The 24,474-nt window shown below is 34.2% G+C and overlaps 2 protein-coding genes across 14 annotated transcripts in view; one reads left to right on the forward strand and one right to left on the reverse strand.

Annotated features, from left to right (window-relative positions):
- Positions 1-5,701, forward strand: part of LOC123535747 (glycoprotein 3-alpha-L-fucosyltransferase A-like) — a 153,131-nt gene extending 147,430 nt beyond the window's left edge. For all 11 annotated transcript variants that reach the window (XM_053528078.1, XM_053528081.1, XM_053528079.1 and 8 more), the window contains one exon: positions 256-5,701. In XM_053528078.1, the coding sequence (XP_053384053.1) occupies positions 256-619 (364 nt within the window). In that variant the 3' untranslated portion in view covers positions 620-5,701. The remainder of the gene's footprint in view (positions 1-255) is intronic.
- A 10,416-nt stretch (positions 5,702-16,117) lies between these two features.
- Positions 16,118-24,474, reverse strand: part of LOC123536707 (battenin-like) — a 29,961-nt gene continuing 21,604 nt past the window's right edge. For all 3 annotated transcript variants that reach the window (XM_045320079.2, XM_053528089.1, XM_045320080.2), the window contains exons 10-14: positions 23,750-23,841; positions 21,043-21,162; positions 18,439-18,549; positions 17,889-18,054; positions 16,118-17,034 (exon numbers count right to left, since the gene is read on the reverse strand). In XM_045320079.2, the coding sequence (XP_045176014.2) occupies positions 16,973-17,034; positions 17,889-18,054; positions 18,439-18,549; positions 21,043-21,162; positions 23,750-23,841 (551 nt within the window). In that variant the 3' untranslated portion in view covers positions 16,118-16,972. The remainder of the gene's footprint in view (positions 17,035-17,888; positions 18,055-18,438; positions 18,550-21,042; positions 21,163-23,749; positions 23,842-24,474) is intronic.

Genomic DNA, 24,474 nt, shown 5'->3' on the forward strand with positions numbered 1-24,474 from the left:
AATGTCAGGTTTTCTGCATAACATTCACCATTCTCAAAGTACTTGAGTCTCTCTGAATTTGAACTTTCAATTCATTTCGATTTTATGACTATGAGGATATTCTAATATAACTTGTTAAATGCTTTAAGCTCAGCTGCACCATTAAAAACAAACTATTTTAATGTGCGTGCAGACCATTTACAATGCATCCAGTTTCAAAATATCAGAATTACAAAGAAATATTTGAATTTACCAAATATGCGCTCTTTTTTTCAGGCATGATGTGATTCCAATTGTGATGGGTGGGGCTCCTGAAGACTATACACGTGCCGCCCCGCCTCATTCATTTATACATGTGGACGATTTCCAATCGCCAGAACAACTTGCTCAGTATCTGCACAAATTGGACCAAAATGATGATCTGTATAATGAATATTTCCGTTGGAAAGGAACGGGAACTTTTATCAACACTTATTTTTGGTGCCGTGTGTGCGCCATGTTGCACGAGACTTCCCGAGAATCTCACGCTTACCGTGATTTAGAGAAATGGTGGCGGGGAGAAGGTGTCTGCATAGGAAAAGACAACTGGCGACAGCGACAGCGTACCTCAAAACAAATTATAGAGGATTATTTAGTATAGCACAAAAGTCCCTAGAGCGTTATTTTTATGCATATTTTTTAAAAATTGAGGCATGGGTTTTTTAAAAGTTATTTTATTGAAGTATTTCTAAACAGCATTTTGTTATATGGTTGTTATAAACTTCATTTATTGTGTGAAAGTCCGTGTTTGCTCATTTTAGCCCTTTAGCTTACAACATTCCATACTATTGTGATAACTTTATTTAATGTATATGTGATTATCAGAATTGTTTTATTTATTAAATTAAGCTGACATTCTAATATTTTATTCAATCACTGCTTCACTGTTGGTGTTCTACTATCCGCCGAAGGAGAGTCTTGAATGAAAAGTACGTGCATGCTGCATATCATTGTCATCCTATTCATTACACACTCATTTATACACTGTGTGTATAACGTATATTAAAAAGCTGAGTGATTTGAAACACATCTTTTTTGCTGCGTCATCTTAGGTGTTTAAAGATCCTATACACCTATACAAGGCAAAGTCACACAATATTTTCAATTTTAAATTCTGGAGAAAAGTAGCTGTTATGAAAATGGAAACTTTTGGCAGAATCACTATCCGTAAATCATTTCTGTCATATTTTACAAAGCCTTACTTGTTAAAGGGAGATAATTAGGCCATCAAAATCTATTACGAGATCTGTTTCAGATTCTGACTACTTGCCAAACAAAAGCCAAAAATCACAAAGATACTGATAAGATAAAAAAAGCTTCATTTACATATTTCATTTTGTGCAGCACGTTATTAAGCAATAGCAAGAGTCTTTAAATGCCGAATATTTGGGACCATTTTTGATAAATTTATGACAAAACAAATTTTCACTGTTCATGGCAATACAAAAAAAAACAGCAATTATTTTTAAAAATGTATTTTTAACTTTTTGTTATTTCAAAACTGTAGTATTTTTTAGTGTTTGTGTGATATTTGATTTATTTTACATGAATGGAGAAGGTTTACTTAGCTTTTTGAAACAATTGTGTTTATGTACATGTGTTCATTAAACTTGTTTTCAGATAAGACAGACATGTTGGCGGATGTTCAATATTTCTCCAGACTGCGTTTTTCCTACTCTTCGGAGATTGAGTAATTTTAATTCGATGATCACCAATCGCAGATGTAGTTATTTTAGAGAAAATACTTGATATGTTTTTGATACAAACAAACAGCTGTTCTCCTAGCAGCGAATTTTGGTATATCGTTACCTAGCCTTACTCATTTGGCTTATCGGGATGACATATTTAATTATCTGATATTTTTTGGTTGTCATCCCTCTGAGGGATGAAGGGACGGCGACAGTCAAAAGTTATCACGCGGTCCCTAAACGTCCTATTATTTGGACTAATCGTTAGCAAAGATATCTTTTAAGCAGTTATACATTTTATTGTATTCCACTAGAACAACGCTGCGGGCCTTGAAAAGGCAACACAGTGGATTGATATATGATTTCTGCCCATCTGTTGTTTGTTTGTTTTTGTTTTGTTGTTGTTGTTTTTTTTTGTTTGATAGAAACTATGAGATTTCAAGACAGGTACGTGCACGTGTACATGTAAAACATCATTACATTTTTATTTTAAGCTTTGTGAAAATTATCTAAAATGGAAATCCAGTTGTTTACAAGAAATGTATTTACACGTTTTAATGTTCGGATGTAATCTTACATGAACATTTTGAAAAATATGCGGCTAAGTTGTGATAAAGTTTTAGAATTTGTCGTCAGATTATCGCAAGCATCATCCACCACAATACAAATTGCTGTATTACATATTTCAAATTGGTAATTACAAACTTCTTGCGCCCAGGCTGCCATGTGGCTAAACTGAATGTTGCAACTCTGAAATAACATCGCTTATTTAAAATATAAATGTGGTATAATAATAATAATAATTATGCTTAACGAAACTATCTAAATTACATAATTACATTCTAAATGTGACATGACATTCTTAATGTGACATTACGTTGTAAATAATGAATGGTATAACCGCTTTTATACAAGTTGCTTTATTACATATTTTAAAATGCTAATCACACAATGTACCTAAATAACAACATTTTACTTCCCTTTGGGTCGAACTCATAAATTTGAGTTTGCATTTACGCATTTGTTATTTGGAATGTAATTAAGAATGTAATTTAGAAAGTAATGTCATATCAAGAATGTCATGTCACATTAAAACATTAAGAATGTAATAAGAAAATAATTAAGAATGCAATTTAGAATGTAATGTCACATTAAAAATGTCATGTCAAATTATGAATTTTATTTGGAATGAATGAATGTCATTTTAATAATTTCATGTCACATTCATAATTCCTTGTCAGATAAAGCATTTTATGTCACAGAAAGAATGTAATTTAGAATGTTATAAAGAATGTAATTTGTAATGTAATATCACATTAAGAATGTAATTAAGAGTGCAATTTAATGCTGCATGTAGTTCAGTATTATAGGCGTCATTTAGAATTGAAATATAACTATTTGTAATAGTAACTTGTAAACAACTAGTTGATTTGTAGTAGCCTAGTTGACTATCATTCAATTTAGAAACACAGAAGTTAAAAGATGTGATCATTAGGTGAATGGAATTTTCAATAACCAGTTAGAAATATACAATTTAGCAATTTTCTTACAATGATGTAAGAAATCGGAATTTGTGTGTAATTCAAATTTTTAAGTTGCAGTATTCAGTTTAGCCACATGAAAGATAGATGTCATCTAGGGGCATGTAACTGTAATTACCAACTGAAATATGTTATACAGCAATTTGTACTTAGGCAAATAATACCCTCCATATCAGATATAATTTGAAATCCAGAGTACCTGGCAGTGTATAGGTAAAAAATGTCAATCTGTTACTTTTTGAATTTAAGAAACAGGTTGTGTTATTCTTTTTAAATGCCAAAAAATATGTTGTTCATGACGTTTTAGGCTATATGTTTTACAACTATTCCTTTTACTGTTTTATCGCTCAAGTTTTAGTGTATGGAGCTGCATTAGTCCCGTTGTTGTGAAAAGGTATCCACTTTACTAACAAATGCTTCCACCAAGTCCCTTTCCTTATGCATTTTATTTTGGAATGTTACTGTACAGTCGAAGTGACTCAGCCAATACATTGTACAATAATAACAGTCATTTTTATGTCAGTTGATTGCTAATTCAGGTTATAAACTGAACTGAAGTACTTTCGTAAAATATGATAAAAATTATCTGAAAAAGTAAACATTTAGCTTAAAAGAAAGGCCTTTAATTCATATATAAACATTGTTTTTAAAGTTCTTTAAATTCCAGCTTTACTTTACTGCATCTAACGTAGCTTTCTTCTTTTAAATGTTGAACTGCACCTTTTCGCCCTTTTTCTGCTTTTTGCAAATTTGTAATAGCCAAATTTTTGTTTAAGGCAATACGTGTATATACCTTTATACAATGAGCATATCTGGCATTTTTTAAAACAAAAAACGTCCAAGCAGATATTCGCAAAGAAGCGACATTTGTAAAGTATTTTGCATATAGTTGATTATATAAAAAAAAAATCATATCAAAAGCAATAGTTACTTTTCTGTTACACTGAGACTGTTTTTCCTTTCACATTTCTCCATTGCCAAAACATACAATTTAATGTGTTTACCCGGTGCTAAAATATATTCATTCTACTAAGGGGAAAATAAATATAATTTAAATGTTTTTGAATTTTTTTTTTAGAAATTCAAATCAGCTATAAAGCAGTTTTGGACATCAAGTTCAAAACTCTCTATCTGATTGGTTGATTCTATTCTCAGTTTTGAAACTGACCAATGACAAGATTATATTTCTAAACCCAGTTTTATCTTCCCCAAACCTTTCATAGTTGGAAAACTGATTTGGGAGATCAGTCTCAAAGTTCAGGATCTGATTGGCTGTTTTTGAGTTTAAATTTGAAATTGACCAATGGTAGAGCTGCATACAGAGACTGGCTTCAAAGCTCAGCTTTAAAGGCTTGGTGCCAGATGTCATCTTTTTTCAAACTGTTTTCAATGTTGTCTTTTTACCCAAGTTATCTGGTATTGTTCTGTTAGCATTTTCTTTATAATCTTTTTACTGGATCAGTTTGATGTTTATCATATGCAAAGTGTTTCATGGATAAGAAGAAGGAATGGGTGATATAATGAAACACTGTTGATCATGGCAATAAGTGACATATTGTGTTATGAATACAATACTAAGATTTTTTAATAAATATTGACTCTATGCCTAGTCAGAGAGATGTTGGACCCTCAGATGTAATAAACCCCTTAACTGTAAGAATGTATTTACAGATGTGTTATAACTATGTCATAAAACTTCACACTAAAATGCCTAAATTATGTATCAAATGCAAAAATCCTGTTAATCTATTTCAGCCATCAATGAAATAGAAAGTCCTTTAGATGTTAAAAATATTGATACATGTTAAATATGCACACAGCTTGGCTGATATGTGGGATTTAAGATGCATTATTACATTTTGCAGCGTTTTGCATTTACTGTAGAAGTTTACTATATTTGTGCATTTTAATAAATCTATAGGTTGTATTACATCAGAGGGTCAGACATGAGACAATCATATTCAAATGGGAAAATATACTGGATATAGCAGAGCGATAAATAGCTATGTGTGATAAATAACATTCCTTAAATACAAACAGTGTGTAACAGATAAGTTGTCTTGCCATGTTTGAAAGGACCAATGTGCAAGACAAGTTTATTTCACAAAAGACGTTCAGTGTCATCTAAACACACAAAATATTCCATAGTTTTGTGGAAAACTTATTTCTTTTTTATTTACAAATATAATTTATATTTGATTAACCAGTAGAGTTTAACTCTAAAGATTCTTAAAAATGAATTTCAGAGAAATTAAAAACATGATTATTCATTTTAATGGCATCTTTTAAATATTTTACATCCCTATCTGTGGTCGCTATATATTCCACTTTGCTATATTTGTTGGTAAAGTGTGGTTTAAATTGTTGATTTTGATCATTGTTTATGTTTATTGTTTAATGTTTATTTTTATGACCAATTTCCCAAAATATGTGATGGGTTAATAAAGTTAAAAATGAACAAACAGGATCTTCTATTTTTCTTACAATTTCCTTTCCAGGACATCAGGTCATATCTTCCAGTTAAGATGTTTCTTAATTCGTAGTTGGCTTAATGTAAGATGTGAGGCTCTTGCGTAGCTTTATGAAATTCTTCAAACCTATATACTTTTTGGAAATGTCTTTCAGATTAGAAGAGAATATTGGTAAAACAGATGGATGCTCCCCTTAAATTTTAAAAGCACAAAAGTAGAATTCATTGATTGACATAACTCCTCTTAGTAGTGAAGCTTGCAAGGACTTTTTCCAGCAAGTAGGTGGGGAGATACGAGCATCTCCTCTTGGGAGTGAAGCTTGCAAGGACTTTTTCCAGCAAGTAGGTGGGGAGATACGAGCATCTCCTCTTGGGAGTGAAGCTTGCAAGGACTTTTTCCAGCAAGTAGGTGGGGAGATACGAGCATCTCCTCTTGGGAGTGAAGCTTGCAAGGACTTTTTCCAGCAAGTAGGTGGGGAGATACGAGCATCTCCTCTTGGGAGTGAAGCTTGCAAGGACTTTTTCCAGCAAGTAGGTGGGGAGATACCAGCATCTCCTCTTGGGAGTGAAGTTTGCAAGGACTTTTTCCAGCAAGTAGGTGGGGAGATACCAGCATCTCCTCTTGGGAGTGAAGCTTGCAAGGACTTTTTCCAGCAAGTAGGTGGGGAGATACGAGCATCTCCTCTTGGGAGTGAAGCTTGCAAGGACTTTTTCCAGCAAGTAGGTGGGGAGATACGAGCATCTCCTCTTGGGAGTGAAGCTTGCAAGGACTTTTTCCAGCAAGTAGGTGGGGAGATACCAGCATCTCCTCTTGGGAGTGAAGCTTGCAAGGACTTTTTCCAGCAAGTAGGTGGGGAGATACGGGCATCTCCTCTTGGGAGTGAAGTTTGCAAGGACTTTTTCCAGCAAGTAGGTTGGGAGATATGAGCATCTCCTCTTAGGAGTGAAGCTTCCCCGAAGTTTCGCTGTATAGCCAAATAATCGACAGACAAGGATCGTGCAATAGTTTGTATAAACATTATAGAGCAATAACTCAGTGAAAATCATCCAACCAGAACACATATATAAAAATGCATATCTCCTTTTAAGAGTAAGGCTTCCAAAGAATTTTCACTGAATTCCAGCCAGTGGTTGCTGACGAATCTACTGACAAGAAATGGTGCTACAGTATACAATATATGTAGAATAATCGAAGGGCAATAACTCAGTAAAAATCATTTGACTGATATGAAGATTTTATGCTCATCTCTTGAGAGTAAAGCTTTCTTATGAATTTTCAAAGTATTCCAGCCAGTGGTTGCTGACGAATCTACTGACAAGAAATGGTGCTACAGTATACTATATATGTTGAATAATCGAAGGGCAATAACTCAGTAAAAATCATTTGACTGATATGAAGATTTTATGCTCATCTTTTGAGAGTAAAGCTTTCTTATGAATTTTCAAAGTATTCCAGCCAATGGTTGCTCAAAAATACTCGTTCATTTTCACAGTATTCAAACCTTGGAGGGACCGTAGGAATGTTTGTACACTGTTCCATGTCCAACAACTACAATGAAAGGAAACTCTGGTTAAAACAGTATCACATTTTATTGCATCTCTTTATGACATTGAGCAAATCTCTAACAATTATTCACTACATAAACAATATACAACATCAATCTTAAAAGTGGTATTTCACATTTAAGTAACATTTTATAACATTTTTCAGTTTTCATATATTCTGCTAAAGATCATTTAAGGCACAAAAAACTGAAAACATCAAGTTAGATCTCTTGTTGAAATGTATGTTTTATTATTTTTGAAGCAAAATATGATATAGCTTTGGAGTTACTCTATTTGCAATCTATCTTGCAAGATTGGCAAAGGGAGGTAATAATAATTTTGCAAACTTGTATTTCTAATGAATTTTGTCAATGCAAATCTTTCATAAATGTAACTAAACACATATTATTCCTTAGGCACAGCATGTTTACAGAACTGATACTTATACTAAAACAATGTTATCTTAGTTGGGCAACCAGGATAAGGAAATCAAATTTTGAAAATACCTCCAGTGACAAAGTAATACGTATTAAGAACTCAGTGAACATAAATAAGTGTAAATCATCAGTTGTTGAAGTTTCAAATAAATCTATAAGCCGGTCAAAACCTGATTCACAACCTTTAACACAAACAGAGACAACTGAACAATACCATCACTTGTACTTTACATACAAAGGAAGCATGATTCAAGGTGACTGTGCAGCAGGAAAAAAAATCTACTTCAGACAAAATATTTTACATGCATTATTTGCACAACATTTAATTTAAGTATATAAATTATGTTTACTGTCACATGAGTTGAACAACTGATAACAAAATGTGTCAGTATGGAAAAAAGTTAATGTCTTCATTCCAACTGCAAATATACAGACACTGAAATGCTTATGTCATAATGAGGTGTATCAAGGTGCATGATGTTGGATGACCTTAACCTTATACAGGTTCCATGTGATGACCTTGACACTGAACAGTGTGCACCATGATCCTACTTATATAAGTCCAACATTTTGTTAAAAAGAGAATATGACCTTAATTGACACTGATTAGTGTTAATTACAGTCCTGACCTTCTATATAAACTTTTTTTATAAGAGATGACCAGCATACTGAATTGAGTGAATGTGACACTGACCTTATATACAGATCTCATTTTAAAAAGAGATGACCTAGACACTGAATAATGTGAATGATGGGCCTGACTTTATAGGACACTTTTTAGTAAGAGATGACCTTGACATTCATAAGTGTGAATGATCAATCTGACCTCATATGAACTATCTTGTCGAACTGCACAATGCGTCCTTCACCTCACTTTGATGGCCTGGACAATGTCTTGACAAGTCATATATCATACACAAGAGCTGTCACTAATGGTGACAAATGCCCCCGCAGCACCTTGACCTTTGACCTGGTGACCTTGACCTTTGACCTCCATAAGTACTATTAGCATGTGAAGTTTGAAGGTCCTGGGTGCAGTGGTTCGTGAGTAAAGTGCCTTCATGCAAAAAGTTAATGCTGGCCCTTGTGACCTTGACCTTTGACCTGGTGACCCCAAAGTCAGTAGATGTCGTGTACTCAATAAGTACTATCAGCATGTGAAGTTTGAAGGTCCTGGGTGTAGTTGTTCGCGAGTAAAGTGCCTTCATGCAAAAAGTTAACGCTGGCCCTTGTGACCTTGACCTTTGACCTGGTGACCCCAAAGTCAGTAGGGGTTGTGTACTCAATAAGTACTGTCAGCATGTGAGGTTTGAAGGTCCAGGGTGCAGTGTTTCGCGAGTAAAGTGCCTTCATGCAAAAAGTTAACATTGGCCCTTGTGACCTTGACCTTTGACCTGGTGACCCAATATCAGTAGGGGTCGTGTACTCAATAAGTACTATCAGCACGTGAAGTTTGAAGGTCCTGGGTGCAGTGGTTCGCGAGTAAAGTGCCTTCATGCAAAAAAGTTAACGTTGTGACGAACTAAAGAATGAATGAACGGATGGACAGTTGAAAACTAATATGCCTCCCTTCAAGGGCATAATAAAAACTTACTGTTTAATAACCTTATAATCTTGTCAAATTATTTTTTTTTTCTCAACATTTTTCTTCTTTTAACATATTCTGAATAAACAGAAGCCAACATTAACAAAAAATAGCCAAATCTGCAATTTTTACTTTCAAAATAATACAGCAATGGTGATGAAAAACTTCATATTTTCAGGTCATATTATAATTAACAGAGTTTAAGTCCTAAAGTTTTTAAAATTTGTAACCAAACAAAGCTGGATAAAAAATATTCTATTAAAACTTGAAGTCAAGACTACTAAAATATTATAAAACTTCAAGATCCTGTTATACCATTCTTTAACTTGTGGAGTATAATTTAAAATAACTTCAGAAGTTTTGGGACACTAAATAGAAATGAACAAAAATCTATGTTACAGGATCATTAAATCAAATATTATTTTCTGATAAAGAACATTTATTGAAAATAACTATATAGACAAAAATGTACCCACAACTGTTGCCCAGTAGGCAAACATTATATGTGTCACGCAATGAGAAAACCAACATAGTGCATTTGCGACCAGCATGGATCCAGACCAGCCTGCTCATCCGCGCAGTCTGGTCAGGATCCATGCTGTTTGCTAACGGTTTCTCTTATTGCAATAGGCTTTGAAAGCAAACAGCATGGATCCTGACCAGACTGCGCGGATGCCCAGGCTGGTCTGGTCTGGATCCATGCTGGTCCCAAATGCACTATGTTGGTTTTCTCATGGTGTGGCTCAGTTATGGTATATTGAATGATTTGCCATTTAATAGTTAGAACTATGTGTCTGATGGCTGAAAGGCTGGGGGCCAACAGATTTGTATACTGGCTGACAAGCCACTCATTATGTATTTTATTACAATACATCAGAAATCAATTTCAAAGTTCTTTTTTTCAAGTGCTGACTTCAGCCAACCAAACCTAGGTTGAACTATAAAGAATTTAACCTTTAGCCTGCTGGCAGCAAGTGATTATGCCTTTGCAACCAGTGCAGACCAACACAGCTGCCATTGTACTGTCTGTAGTGCACTGTTCGCCATTCATCAGTAGTTTTAAAAGCACCTTTACTGTATAATGTACTGCCATAGAAGATGACAAGTTCATTGCAATTTGGCAGGGAAGGGATCATTTTTTTATCGATATAATTTCATTGGCTGGAAAAATCTCAAAATCCATTAATAATGATTTTACAGTATACCTGAAATAATTTTAACTACTACAAATACAACAAGAGCTGTCCATAAGACAGCCAAGCTTGACTTTTGAAATATTGTCACAGAAGCAGAAAACATTACCCAAAAAGATTAAATATTAAAAGAGTTTTTAAAGTTCAAAAGGGGCATATTTTGGACCAAAATGCTTATCAGTTATGGACTTGCTGCTATCAACTAGTTTTATAATCCCGAAGGCAAATGTGAAGTTTTAATTCAATATCTGCATTAGTTTTGGAGATAGATACTCGCATGTAAAACTTTAACCGAATTTTCAAAGTCCATAAGGGGCATAATTTGCCCAAAATACATGCCAGAGTTATGGGACTTGACCCAGTGAGGTTGGTAATTGATCTAGAAAAAGAAAAAAAAGCTTCAAATCTATATACCTTTTAGTAATTGCTATATGTACTTGCACGCAAAACTTTAACCAGATTTTCCTAAGTCCAAAAAGGGATAATTTGCTCAAAATACATGTAAGAGTTATGGACTTGATCCAGTGAGGTAAGTAATTGATCTAGAAAAAGAAAAAACAAAGCTGTCGGAACACAACGCCGATATTCAACAGCTTGTCGATTGATGAATCTGAGTCAAAAGGGGCATAATTTTAAAAGTACATTAGGGTATTATGGAACTTTGCATTTAGTTATCAGCTATGGCAGTGGACAAGTGTGTGAAGTTTCAATCCAATTCCCATTAGAGGGTACTGAGATACAGCTTACATATAAGAATTTAACCCAAAACTCTTAAGTTTAAAAAGGTGCATATTTTGTAAATGCAAAGTTGAGTTATGACCCCTTTGCACTGCATGTCATATCATGACAGTGGACAAGTGGTGAAGTTTCAATCCTTCCCATTAGTGATACTGAGATACAGCTTACATACAAAACTTAACCAAAAAATTTTAGTCGAAAAAAAGGGGGATAATTTGTAAAAAGCAAATAGAGTTATGGAACCTGATTTGTGAATGTCAGATCATGACAGTGACAAGTGTGTGAAGTATCAATCCATTCAATTAGTGGTCCTGAGATACAGACTTACATACAAACCTTAACAAAAAATTATAAGTCGAAAAAGGGGCATAATTTTGAAAAAAGCAAAATAGAGTTATGGACCTGTGCAATTAAGTCAGTTTATCCCAGTGAATAAGTGTGTGAAGTTTCAATCCATTCCCACTAAGTGGTTATGAGATAACCAGCTTACATCAAAACTTAACCAAAATTTGTAAGTCAAAAGGCGCATAATTTGTAAAAATAGCAAATAGAGTTATGGGACTTGCAGTGTAGTCGTAATTATCATCAGTGAAATAAGTGTGTGAAGTTTCAATCATTCCCATTGTGGTTGCTGAGTACCAGCTTAATACAGAATTAACCAAATCGGGAAGCGACGCTGGACGCCGAGCACGGGCGAGTCCAATAGCTTACTTATCTAGAATAGTGAGCTAATAAGTTTCAAATCTATATGCCTTTTAGTAATAGCTGTATGTACTTGCACGCAAAACTTTAACCAGAATTTGTTCAGAATTAGCTAAGTCCAAAAGGGGGCATAATTTGGCCAAAATAAAGGTCAGAGTTATGGGACTTGCTGCTATCAACTTGTTTTATAACCACAAAGACACATGTGAAGTTTCAAATCAATATCTGCATTAGTTTTGGAGATAGTAACTTGCATGTAAAATTTTAACCAAAATTTTCTAAGTCCAAAAGGGGGCATAATTTGCTCAAAATACATGTCAGAGTTATGGGACTTGACCCCAGAGAGGTTGGTAATTGACCTAGAAAAAGATAAAATAAGTTTCAAAGCTATATGCCTTTAATTGATGGCTGTATGTACTTGCATGCAAAAACTTAACCAAGGTGTGACGCCGACGCCGACGCCAGGGTGAGTAGAATAGCTAGACTATTCTTCGAATAGTCGAGCTAAAAATGCATGGCAACAGTTGTGAGACAAAGTCATAATTAAAATCTCACACACAGTTGGTAATTTCATAATAAGAGAATATGATCCCTTTTTAAATCACAGTTCACAATGTATACAAAGTTAAGTCAAAGCATGCAAGGTTAAGAAAAAATGTCAAAGCCCTACTACATATAAATTTTTTCATACTTTTCTTTTAAGTGATTGCAACCCCCAATCAACACTGCAAATTTTACAACTACTCCCTTACAACAGCACAATTACTTTGATAACCCTAAATATGCATTATTTACAATTAACCATAAAGGGGCAAAATTCAGAACTAACCCTGAATAAGAAAATTCTATAATTAACCCTAAACACAACTATTTTTCCAACAAACTAAAATCAGAAAAAAAATTAAAGTTGACTATTAAGGTAGTTGTGCATGTTTTTCCACCAGAAATCATTGCTTTATGTCATTTATTTAGAGACCTTGATAAAAATCTGACAAGTTGCTTCCAACAAGAACCTGTTTTAGTACCAAGAGGGTCATGATGACCCTGAATCGCTCACCTGAGTAATATGAGCCACACATTTAAAATGGCAAACTGATGCTAAAATATTAGAAAGTAGGTCAATAGGTCACATTCATGGTCACTGAAAGTCAGTTGTAAGATCGGTGTGCAAAACTGTACATGTCATCCAAATTTCAAGCCTGTCTCTTAAAAAGCAAGAAAGTAGGTCAAGGTCACAGTCAAGTAACCCCTAATGGCTTGGGGTCATCACGTAATTATAATGTTACAGTCTAGGAAATATGATCTGCTAATTTTTTAAGTATTTATTCCTACACAACTCATATAACAAGTGACTCCAGGGCAGGGCCTCTTTTCATCCCAGGGGCATAATTTGAACAAACTTGTTAGAGATCCACTAGGAAATGCTACATACCAAATATCAAAGGTCTAGGCTTTGAACTTTCAAACAAGAAGATTTTTTCCCCTATATAAGTCTATGTTAAATTTGGGACCCCTAGGGCAGGGCCTCTTTTCACCCCAGGGGCATAATTTGAACAATTTTGGTAGAGGACCAAAAGGCAATGCAACATACCAAATATCAAAAGCCTAAGCCTTGCAGTTTCAGATAAGAAGATTTTTAAAGTTTTTTCCTATATAAGTCTATGTAAAATTTGAGACCCCCGGGGCAGGGCCTCTTTTCAGCCCAGGGTTATAATTTGAACAACTTTTGTAGAGGACCACAAGGCAATGCTACATACCAAATATCAAAGGCCTAGGTCCTGTGGTTTTAGACAAGAAGATTTTTAAAGTTTTTTCCTATATATCTCTATGTAAAACTTTTGACCTCCGGGGCGGGGCCTCTTTTCACCTCAGGGGCACAATTTGAACTGTCTTCATAGAGGACCATTAGATGATGTCACATGCCAAATATCAAGGCTCTACGCCTTGTGGTTTTGGACAAGAAGATTTTTATAATTTTTCCCTTTGGTTGCCATGGCAACAGGAGTTCTGCATGGAATTCAATTCTTTGAACAATTTTGAAAGGGGGCAACCAAGGATCATTCCTGTGAAGTTTGGTGTAATTCTGCCCAGTGGTTTTCAAGAAGAAGATTTTTTAAGAAACTGTTGACGGATGGACGACGGACATTGAGCGGTCACAAAAGCTCATCATGAGCCTTTAGCTCAGGTGAGCTTAAAATGTTGACATAGGATGACAGGCAATAGGCAAGGGAAGCACAATCATCCAACTATACTAAATGCTCACCTTGAACAAAGTTCAGATGAGCTCAAACATTTGCATGAGAAACAAGTTCAAAATAATTTCATAAAATTTACTTCAAGTATTGGGTCCTCATTAAACATAGAGAAATGTCTCTACCTTGTTGTGTATTTGGAATTATTTCACATGTCAACACTTTTTGTTATCATATTTTAGCTTTAGAAAGAGAGTAATGTTGCCATTTTACAAACAGATATTTCACAACGGATACGATATTCATAATTACACAGGAGAGATATTCCTTCATATTCAGATCAAGTTTTTCAAGTTTAAAGTTTGATGCATGACAGATAGAATATGTTCATCAAATTGGTTCATCAAAAGTAAATACATAAATAGGTCCAAGTTTCAACATTTAACAAATGGGATTATATCCTAGCAAACTGTTATCATATAGTATACAGCATCTTTAAAGAACAAAAACAATACTTCTTTATTTTCTAACATTGATCAAGGATAAACTTATAGAACATCTAGATAACATGTCTTGACATCATTAAACATTGCAACTGGGAATTAAAATGGATAAAATTTGATTAAATCGATAAAAAAACTGGCTGTTTTGCATATAATTAGACTAATTCAACTTTTGACTTAAGAACTCCAAATTAAATTACAAATGATACACCCATTGGTGTCACGTCATGAAAATTTTAATACTGCAATAAAACAACTATACACAAAACAAATATCTTAAATACTCAAATGAAATAGCTAAAATACAGTTAAGCTTAAATTTTATGTGGTTCAAATGTCCTGAAATAGTTCTGGTCACTAGGCAACACTATTACACATTCAAACAGTTCTTATAAGATATGGAACATATCACATTTCAATGAATTGACAGTTGCTGAAGTGGAACAAATCCGTTGAACTCACGATACGCGTAGTCCTTTTTAAATCAGTCATAAACCTATTTCAATTGGTCAATGCAAAATAAATTCTGAGACTGTCTCTAACCTATTTTAATTGGTCAACAAGCCACTACATTATTTAATTAAACTGAATTGTATAATTAATTTATGAAGTTATGAACTGGATCCTAGCTTGTAATTACTTTAATCATTAATGAATATACTTTCATCACATGATTATGACCGTTTAATGCAGCCTGCCATGGCAATTCAAGAACATGTCAAAATCAACCAATCATATACTGCCATTTTGAGATGGTCTCTAACTCAGTTTTAACAGTACTCAGAAGTTTCATTTCGATATGGAATTTCACAGTGAAAACAAATCAATGCTGGGGAAACCAGAGTGCAAGCATGTCTGTAATCGTATATGCACTGATCATGGTCTGCTAATGTCATTTAGTCTAGAACGAGAGTCTCGTACAGTTAATCATTTTTGATCAGGTGAACACAGAGTCTTACAGCAGTCCTTTAATAAACTGAAAATTGTAATGCTTGATAAAATCAAATATTGAGAATTTCTGCTTTGGTACTTCTTATCAATCAATAACATATCAACTTAAGTCCAGAACTCCCAGGCATCTTAGAGTTATTATGCAATCAGACTTTCATTATGAAGATAGTGAGGTTTGAATCCAGCAAGGTATCTTTTTGTGTATTGACTCAAACGTAATATCCATGTATTGTTTTCTCAACTGTAAGCCCTGCCCAATCCATGAGATAATAGTGAGTACACACTCCTACAAGCGTGGTTGTTGTTGAACACTCAGGTGAGATAAGATCTGTAATGATACAAAACAATTACCTTCGTTGATTTTCTTACTCTGATCAGTAGGGAGATGTCCGAACTTGCAGAGAATATGTTAGTATATATGAGATGATATCGACATTCCGGAAATAATACATAACTATTTGGCAACTGTATACATTGCAGAAAATTTGATTAAGACTCTAGAACATAAGTAATAACCTGCTGCAGTTTTATAATCATGACTAATCTTCTTTACTTAAGATCACCAAAATTAAAATTTTTCACAAATGACTACACCACATTTGGTGTTCACTCACTGAAAATTTTTCAATACTGCAATAAAAAAAACAACAACAACAACAACAATCATAAAATACTCGATATGAAAATAGCAGAAAATACCAGATAAGCTTACATTTTATGTTGGTTTCAGGACACTCACATTGTCATGAAATATGTTTCTGGTGTCATGGACACATATAACACATTTCAACAGTTTCTTTATAAAATATAGCAGAACATATCACACATTTCAAAATAATATTGCACAGTTTCTGGAAGTGGAGAACAAGCACCTTAAAACACAACCCGTAGTCCTTTTAAAATCAGTCATAAAACTCTCATATCTCAAATTGGTCAATGGCAATACTAAATTCTGAGACTTGTCTCGTAACCTAGTTTTAATCTTGCAACCAAGCCACACTTTCAGTTATTTAGTTAAACTGAAAATTGTATTAATTAAATTTATGAAAAGTTATGGCTGATCTATGCTTTGTAATTACTTTAAATATTCATTTAAATAATAATAACATTTACATCAACCAACTGACTTATGAGACCAGTTTCAAAATGCAGCCTTGCCATTGGTCAATTTCAAGAACATGCTCAAAATCAACCAATCATATACTGCCATTTTGAGACTGGTCTCTAAACTCAGTTTATAACCAGGTACTCAAGAAGTTTATCATTTTCGATAGGTTTACATCTTTCAACAGTGAAAACAAATTCAATGCTGGGGGGAAATCCAAAGTGCCAATGTCTGTAAGCGAATGCCTGATCAGGGTCTGCTGGAATGTCACTTTAGTCTAGAACGATGAAGTTCTCTCACAGTATTAATCATTTTTGAGTGCAGTGCTGAACAACAGAGTCTCTACAGCAGTCCCTCCAATAATACCTGAAAAATTGTACATGACCATCATTAAATCATAATTTGTAGATATTTTCTGCATTTGGGCAACTTCTTATCAATCAATAACATATATCAAAACTTAAGTCTCAGAACTCCCAGTGCATCCTTAGAGCTTATTATGCAGAGTACAAGACTTTCAATTAGAAGATAGTGAGGTTTGAATCCCAGCAAGGTGTATCTTTTTTGTGATAATTGACCTCAAACGGTATATCCAAGGTCATTTGTTTTCTACATCTGATTAAGCCCTGCCCATCCACTGAGATGAATAGGTAGAGTACACAACTTCCTACCAGGCCGTGGTTGTTTGTTTGAACACCAGGTGAGGCATTATGATCCTGGTAATGACTTACCAAAGACAATTCCTTCGTTGACTTTTCTTTTACCTCTATCTCATGTAGGGAGGATGTCCGACACTTGCAGAGAATATGTTAGTATACTAGCTGGAGATGATATCCGACACTTCCGGAGAAAAATGAAAATATACTGTTTGGGGAAGATGTCGGATACTTGCAGAAAATTATGTTAATATACTGATAAGGACTCTAAGAACACTAGGTAAGTTAATTAACTGCTGCAGATTTATATCATAACTTCATGATTTCTCACTTCCCTGCCCAATCACAAGAAAATTTGTGGTCTCTATAAATTAATAGATCTGGGTCCAAGATTATAAAAAACTAACTCTGGAGACCAGTCCAAGAATTCTAGTATTTGATTGGTTGCTTCTGAACACATTTTTGAAATTGACCAATGGCAATGTTGCATTCTGAGACTGATCTCCAAACTTCATTATTTTACCTTGAACTCTTATCCATTTTTTAATCCTTGCATTTACTTACCAAAGGTTATAAATAATGCTGTAATGTTTATACACAGTTCCCTGTCCTTGTCTGGGTATTTATCATCATGTAGAAGCAGGTAAAATATATTTACATATGAGGCTCCGCCAAGCAGACCTACGTAGATCATCAAAGATGGCAATATTGACACTGGTAAAAACTTGTACTGAAATTTAAAAACAAGAGGGTCATTGACCCTAAAGCGCTCACCTGAGTACAAGGCTTCAAGTGTGTTTGTATAACGTAATGGTACAAGTACAGGGTTAGGTTTCTTCTATGTTAGCCAATATTATATTTACATGTCACACACATTTTTGAACCTAGGGCAATAATTTGAACAATTACGGTAGACAGTACAACTCTGATATCACACGCCAAATATCGAGGTCTTGCTGTTATTGATTCGAGAAGAAGATTTTCAACGTTTCTTATACATGTATAAGCCTATAGTAAGTACATGTCACACACAGGGGCCATTTGAACAGTTTTAAAAGAGGGCTACCAGAGGTACTATAACACAATGCTTGTGCTGTGATGACAAAATACTTACATGAACGTCAATCAGCCACAACATCATGTTAATGAACTGTAGTATTGACAGTATATGTACTTTTCTGATCTGGAACATCTGTACTGATGACCTTGATACAAACACTCCAGCCTGGTAACAAATGCAAACTTTTCTATATTTTTCTATACAATAAAATAGGTATCACATGCATTCGAGTGATTTTGTGAACCCTTGAAAAATAATATCAACCTCAGCTATCACCTTGGTTGACATTATATTTCTCCAGTTCACAATACCTAACATACTCAAAAGTATGCGATATTTCGGTTATAACAGGTCTAAAAGGAAGTGAATGCTTATCAACCTAATATTCAATTAATTTAGCAGTTTAACAGTATGAAACATGTATTATCCCTACACTATCAGGCTTTTTTACTAAATTTCAGACATTTTCTTTTAAAGGTGGTCAATCACATTTAAACAACATTCAATGACATTTTTTACTTTTTGTATATTCTGGTAGAGAATTATTTAAGGAACAAAAAGACCGATTACATAGAGTTAGATTCCTATTTGAAATGTATATTTTATTATTTTTATAAAATTTTGTAATTACTCCCCTTTAATATGAAAGTATATAAAAAGCTGGGTATTTCTTTTTATTTCAATGTCTAGTTTTACATTTGCATTTGATAGACATATCAACTATTGAACAATCTGAACCAAAATGCAAGTTTATAAGCTGTGTGTAGCTTCTGAATTCACTTATTTCCAATCTATCTTGGTTGCGCAACCAAGACAGGCAAAGGGAGGTAATAATAATTTTTCAAACTTGCGTTTCTAATGAATTCCATCTAAATACTTAATTTTTAATGCAAATATTTTACAAATATATTACAATATGTCTAATATTTATACATTTCCTTAGGCAAAGTATGTTTATCAAATTTATACTTATCATAAAATAAGTCTATCTTGGTTGGGCAACCAGGATAGGAAAATGAAATTTTAAAAATACCTCCAGTGAAAATCTAATTTGTATTAAGTGTTAAGTGAACATAAATGAGTGTAAATGATCAGATGCTAAAGTTTCGAACAAATCCGTTACATGGCCAAAATCTGATTATCCACCTTTAAAGCAATTATCATTTGAGGGAGGCTCATTAATTTAAAATTGAAATTCATGATGATGTCCAAGGCAGTCTACTCATTTTTTTTGGCAATCTCTAAGAAACACTATAATGTCTTATAACATTGGTCAGTATAACAAGATATTTTTTATGAACACCCATCTAAAAAACAATACTTGACTAGCTGATAATGAGTTTTCAACTTGGTACTCATTGAAATATATCCTGTAGTGAACTGAACCAAGTTGAAAAAACTTTTGTTCTCTGCTTATTTTTCTTTTTGGAATAAATCAAGATCAATAATCAGGTAAGAAAATGATGACAATTTAATATGTATTTCCTTTTGACAGTGATGGTGTACACCGAATTTTTGAACTGGACAGAAATGTCTGACTGTTTAGTATGCAAGGTACAGCCACACTTCAACTTGACTTGTAATATCTAATAAGTCCAAAAAGAAGTGTAACTCATAAATTGATATATTTGGAAATGAAACTCCAAAAATACAAGTATGCCCATGTCCATTTCTTGCTGATGTTGTACATCAAATTATCAAGTTGTAATTTTAATTGGATGAAAAACTGTAGGAGGAGTTGACTGCAAAAGGTTCAGCAGCAGCTGCAATATCATAAAGTGCAAACAAAGGCTTAAGTCATAAATTTATGTTTGGACATGAAACTCCCTAGAATATATGATATAGGCACATGTCTGCTTAATGTTTAGGTTATGTATAAACTTCTACTTTGAGCTGGATGAAAACTGTAAAAGAAGTTGAGTACACATGATTAAGCTCTAGCTGTAACACTGTTCAGTCCAAAAAGGGGCAAAACTCAAGCAAAAATAATCAGACAAGAATGTCCAGATTACAAGCTCATATCGACTTGGTGTTGATGATGCATATCCAGTTTCAATCAAAGTGGATAAAACTGTAGAAGGAGAAAAGAACACATTACATCATGACAGATGAACACAGACTGACAGTTCAAACACTAAATGCCTCCACAGGAGCTTAAAAACTGCACTTATAATTTCAACACCTATTATAAATACAGAGGATGTTACAAGAGTGTCTTTTCATATGGAATTTATTAAACAAGTTGAATAAAATAATAAAATTCGAGGCTCTGCCAAGCATTTTGTCGAGCATTTTATCAATTTTATTTAATGAGTTTAATTAAATTCAATGTGGAAAGACACAAATGTAATATTCTTTTTATCAAATGTAAGCTTTTCCTGCTGAATCAAAATTTCATCCTTCTTTACCTATTAAATACCAAGTCAAATCAACAAACGTCTCCTATACTTAGAATGACATCAACATCACATCTTTATTACAAAAGAGTAATACCAAATTTATGTAATGGCTTTATTTCACTGCCATGATGTCAAACTTGTGATAACAGTTTTATGTTAACGATTCTAAAGAAATATCCTCTGTGAAACAAATACATTTAAGTCTGACCAGAGGAGCTTGCTTGGTAGAAGCTGAGTGTTGCATGTACATTAATCATACCTGATAACAGAGTGAGAGACCAGCATACAGTTCCGGACACCCAACATTGTACTCAGACTTTGGTCGAACCTTGGCTGCACAACCCTGGGCTATGTACTCAAACAGGTAAACTGCACTCAGCTACAAAACATATGAAATGGCAGTATATGATGACCCTATTTCACTCACCAGAACATCAGAGCTCAAACAGGTACACTGTATAGGAAAAAACATTAAAATTGAGCTGCACTATGAGAAAACCTACATAATGCATTTGCGACCAGCATGGATGCAGACCAGTCTGCGCATCCATGCAGTCTGGTCAGGATCCATGCTGGTCACAAATGCACTATGTTGGTTTTCTCATGGTGCAGCTCATTTCTGCTAAATAACTTTGATACTGGCACATTCAGGGTACATGTATACAGACATTTAGTGAAACTAGACCAATGCCAATCAGCCATTTTTTGTTGACAAACCAAGAGGGTGTTTAAACAATTTTATTTTGGGAAGCCAAGGAACATTTCTGTAAAATAAAAGCAAGATTAGTGTTTTAGGCAATTGTATTTGAAGATTTTTCTATTTCTAGCTCTAGCGACCATGTCCTTTTGACAAATGATATTATGAACACTTACTAAATGGTTACAAAAAGAACATTTCTGTGAAATTATTTCAAAATAACAACAACAGTTTTTGACAAGACATGGAAGTTCCCAATGTATACAAATAGGGAAACTGGCAGTAAAGTTTTCTGACCTATCAGAAAAATAACTGGAACATCTGTATATGGCCACACAATAACCATGGCTGTAAAGTAATTTCAAAATTAGGTTAACAGTTTCTGATGAGAAGATTTTTAAATCACTCCTTGAAAATTTACCCTTGGCATATGGGTTAAGACAAACCAGAATAATTTGTGCAATCTTGGGAGACATTCACCTAAGGAAAGTTTATGTAAAGTTATTTTTGATGTCTTAAGACTTTTCTATTAGCTCTGGCAAGCTTTCCTTTTGGAAGAACCAGAATAATCTGACCATTCTTACACATTTGCATGAAATCATTTTAATATCAGGTTCATAGCTTTTGACAAGATTTTTAAAGATTCCACTAAATACATATAGGAACAAGAGCTGTCGGAGGACAGCAACGCTCGACTATTTAACAGCCTTGTCGCTTGAATGAATAAGAAAGTCGAAAAAGGGGCATAATTTAGTAAAAAAGTAAAATAGGGTTATGGAACCTGCAAAGTGCTTATCAGCTCATGACAGTGGACAAGTGTATGAAGTTTCAATCCATTCCCATTAGTGGGTACTGAGATACCAGCTTACATACAAAAACTTAACCAAAAATTTCTATGTTGAAAAAGGGGCATAATTTTGTAAAAAAGCAAAATAAAGTTATGGGACCTGCTTTGTGCATGTCAGATCATGACAGTGAACAAGTGTGTGAAGTTTCAATCCATTCCCATTAGTGAGTACTGAGAAACCAGCTTACATACAAAACCTTAACCAAAAAATTCTAAGTCGAAAAAGGGGCATAATTTTGTAAAAAAGCAAAATAGAGTTATGGAACCTGTGCAATGTAAGTCAGTTTATCACAGTAAATAAGTGTGTGAAGTTTCAATCCATTCCCACAAGTGGTTGCTGAGATACCAGCTTACATACAAAAACTTAACCAAATCGGGACGCGGACGCGGACGCCGACGCGGACGCCGACGCATGGGCGAGTCCAATAGCTCTACTATTCTATGAATAGTCGAGCTAAAAAGTGACCACACCCTCTGGTGGCCAGGCTTTTTGAAAAATCATAATAATGTGAATGATCTTGGTAAAAGGTCACCAAAGGATCATTTGTGTGGAAGTATTTTAAAATTGGGCAAGCAGTGTCTGGCACGATTTTTGAAGTTTCCAGTTTTATATAGGGAAAAGTGACCATGCCATCTGGCAGCCATGTTAAAAAGGTGGTAACAACAACACTGGTTTGACTGACAACAGTGACAACATTGGTAGAAATGCAAGGAACATTTCTATGACATTATTTCAAAATTGTCAAAATGGTTTAGGAGGATATATCAGTTGATGTTTTTTTCTTTTTTTTAAGCTCTGGAAGCCAAAGCAAAACCATTTGCATGATTTTGATTGAGGGTGTAAAATGAGTTTTTGAACCATCCTACAAGGTTTCAAAGCAATATATGTAACAGTTTTTGAGTTATTCCCAGTTGTTGACACTGTCTCCGCTGCCGGAATTTTGATCGCTTAGTCTCACTTTCACTAAAGGTGGGCGAGACAAAAAACACCATTCCTTCAAACAGCTTGAATTACTAAGGTGAAAAGTTAGACATCTTTAAAACAAAAGAGCTAAACAAGTCTACAGGATATATTAAATGGCATCTTTGTCTGCAAATGACAAAACCTGGCCACAGAGACTTTATATCATACCCAAATTACAATCATTACTTTCAAAAGCTCTGTATGAAAAAATTGTGTCATTTACTGGGATAAAGGGTGCTATTAATATCCTGTATAATACCTGTTTAATTTTGACTATACTTTTCTTGCATGCATTTGCATCCATTCTTTTCTTCTAAAACTAGTAAAAAGCAACCGTTGCACGGAAAAAATACATTCTAATGAGTAACAAATCATTTAAATGTATGTGGTTTCCTGTATGCAGAGACTTTATCAAAACTGTATTCAAACAGCTAATGTTCTTCCCATTCTATACTCACATTGAGGGCCATCCACAGGACAAGCTTTAAACATCTAAAAATTCTCCTAAATGATGACTCCTTTACATCAACAGAAGGAAATTCTTCTTCATCTATGATAAACAAAATACTTGTTAGCGAGACAGGTATTTATACTTACAATTCAAATTATTTTGAATGTCTTCTTTTAAGAATTATGTACCATCAATATTAATTTGTATAGGTCCAAATATAAAACAAAAGCTCTACATAGCAGGTCAATATACAGCCGAAGTTTTAAATCTGAGGAGGAAGTAAAATTTGAAGAAAATAGTTTTTTTTGGTGTGTGTTTGCGGCAGAACTCTGCACATCTTCTCATCATCACCTACCTGTATTCCAAGTTTCAAGTCAATACCACAAATCGTTTTTAAGCAGTGCTCTTGATACGAAACATGAAGGACAGATTTGACCCCAAGAGCTCCGTGACCTTGGACTATAACCTAACGGTTAGGTTCATGTACTCTGTATATCCTCTCATCACTGCCTATCCACAAGCCAAGTTTAATGTTTACTTAATAACTTTGAACTGTTGATAAGTTATGCTCAAAATAGACAGAACAAATGCATTTCATTCCTTGAAACTATATACAGTGATTATATTCTACTCGGGGTAAAAAAGCAATTGCTTAATCGGCATAAACGTCATGTCTACATAGTAAATACCTGCATTTTACCAGACAATGGCCCACAGAACAACTTGAAGTGA

Source organism: Mercenaria mercenaria, chromosome 17 (genome assembly GCF_021730395.1).
Source record: "Mercenaria mercenaria strain notata chromosome 17, MADL_Memer_1, whole genome shotgun sequence".
NCBI classification, from domain to species: Eukaryota; Metazoa; Mollusca; class Bivalvia; order Venerida; family Veneridae; genus Mercenaria; species Mercenaria mercenaria.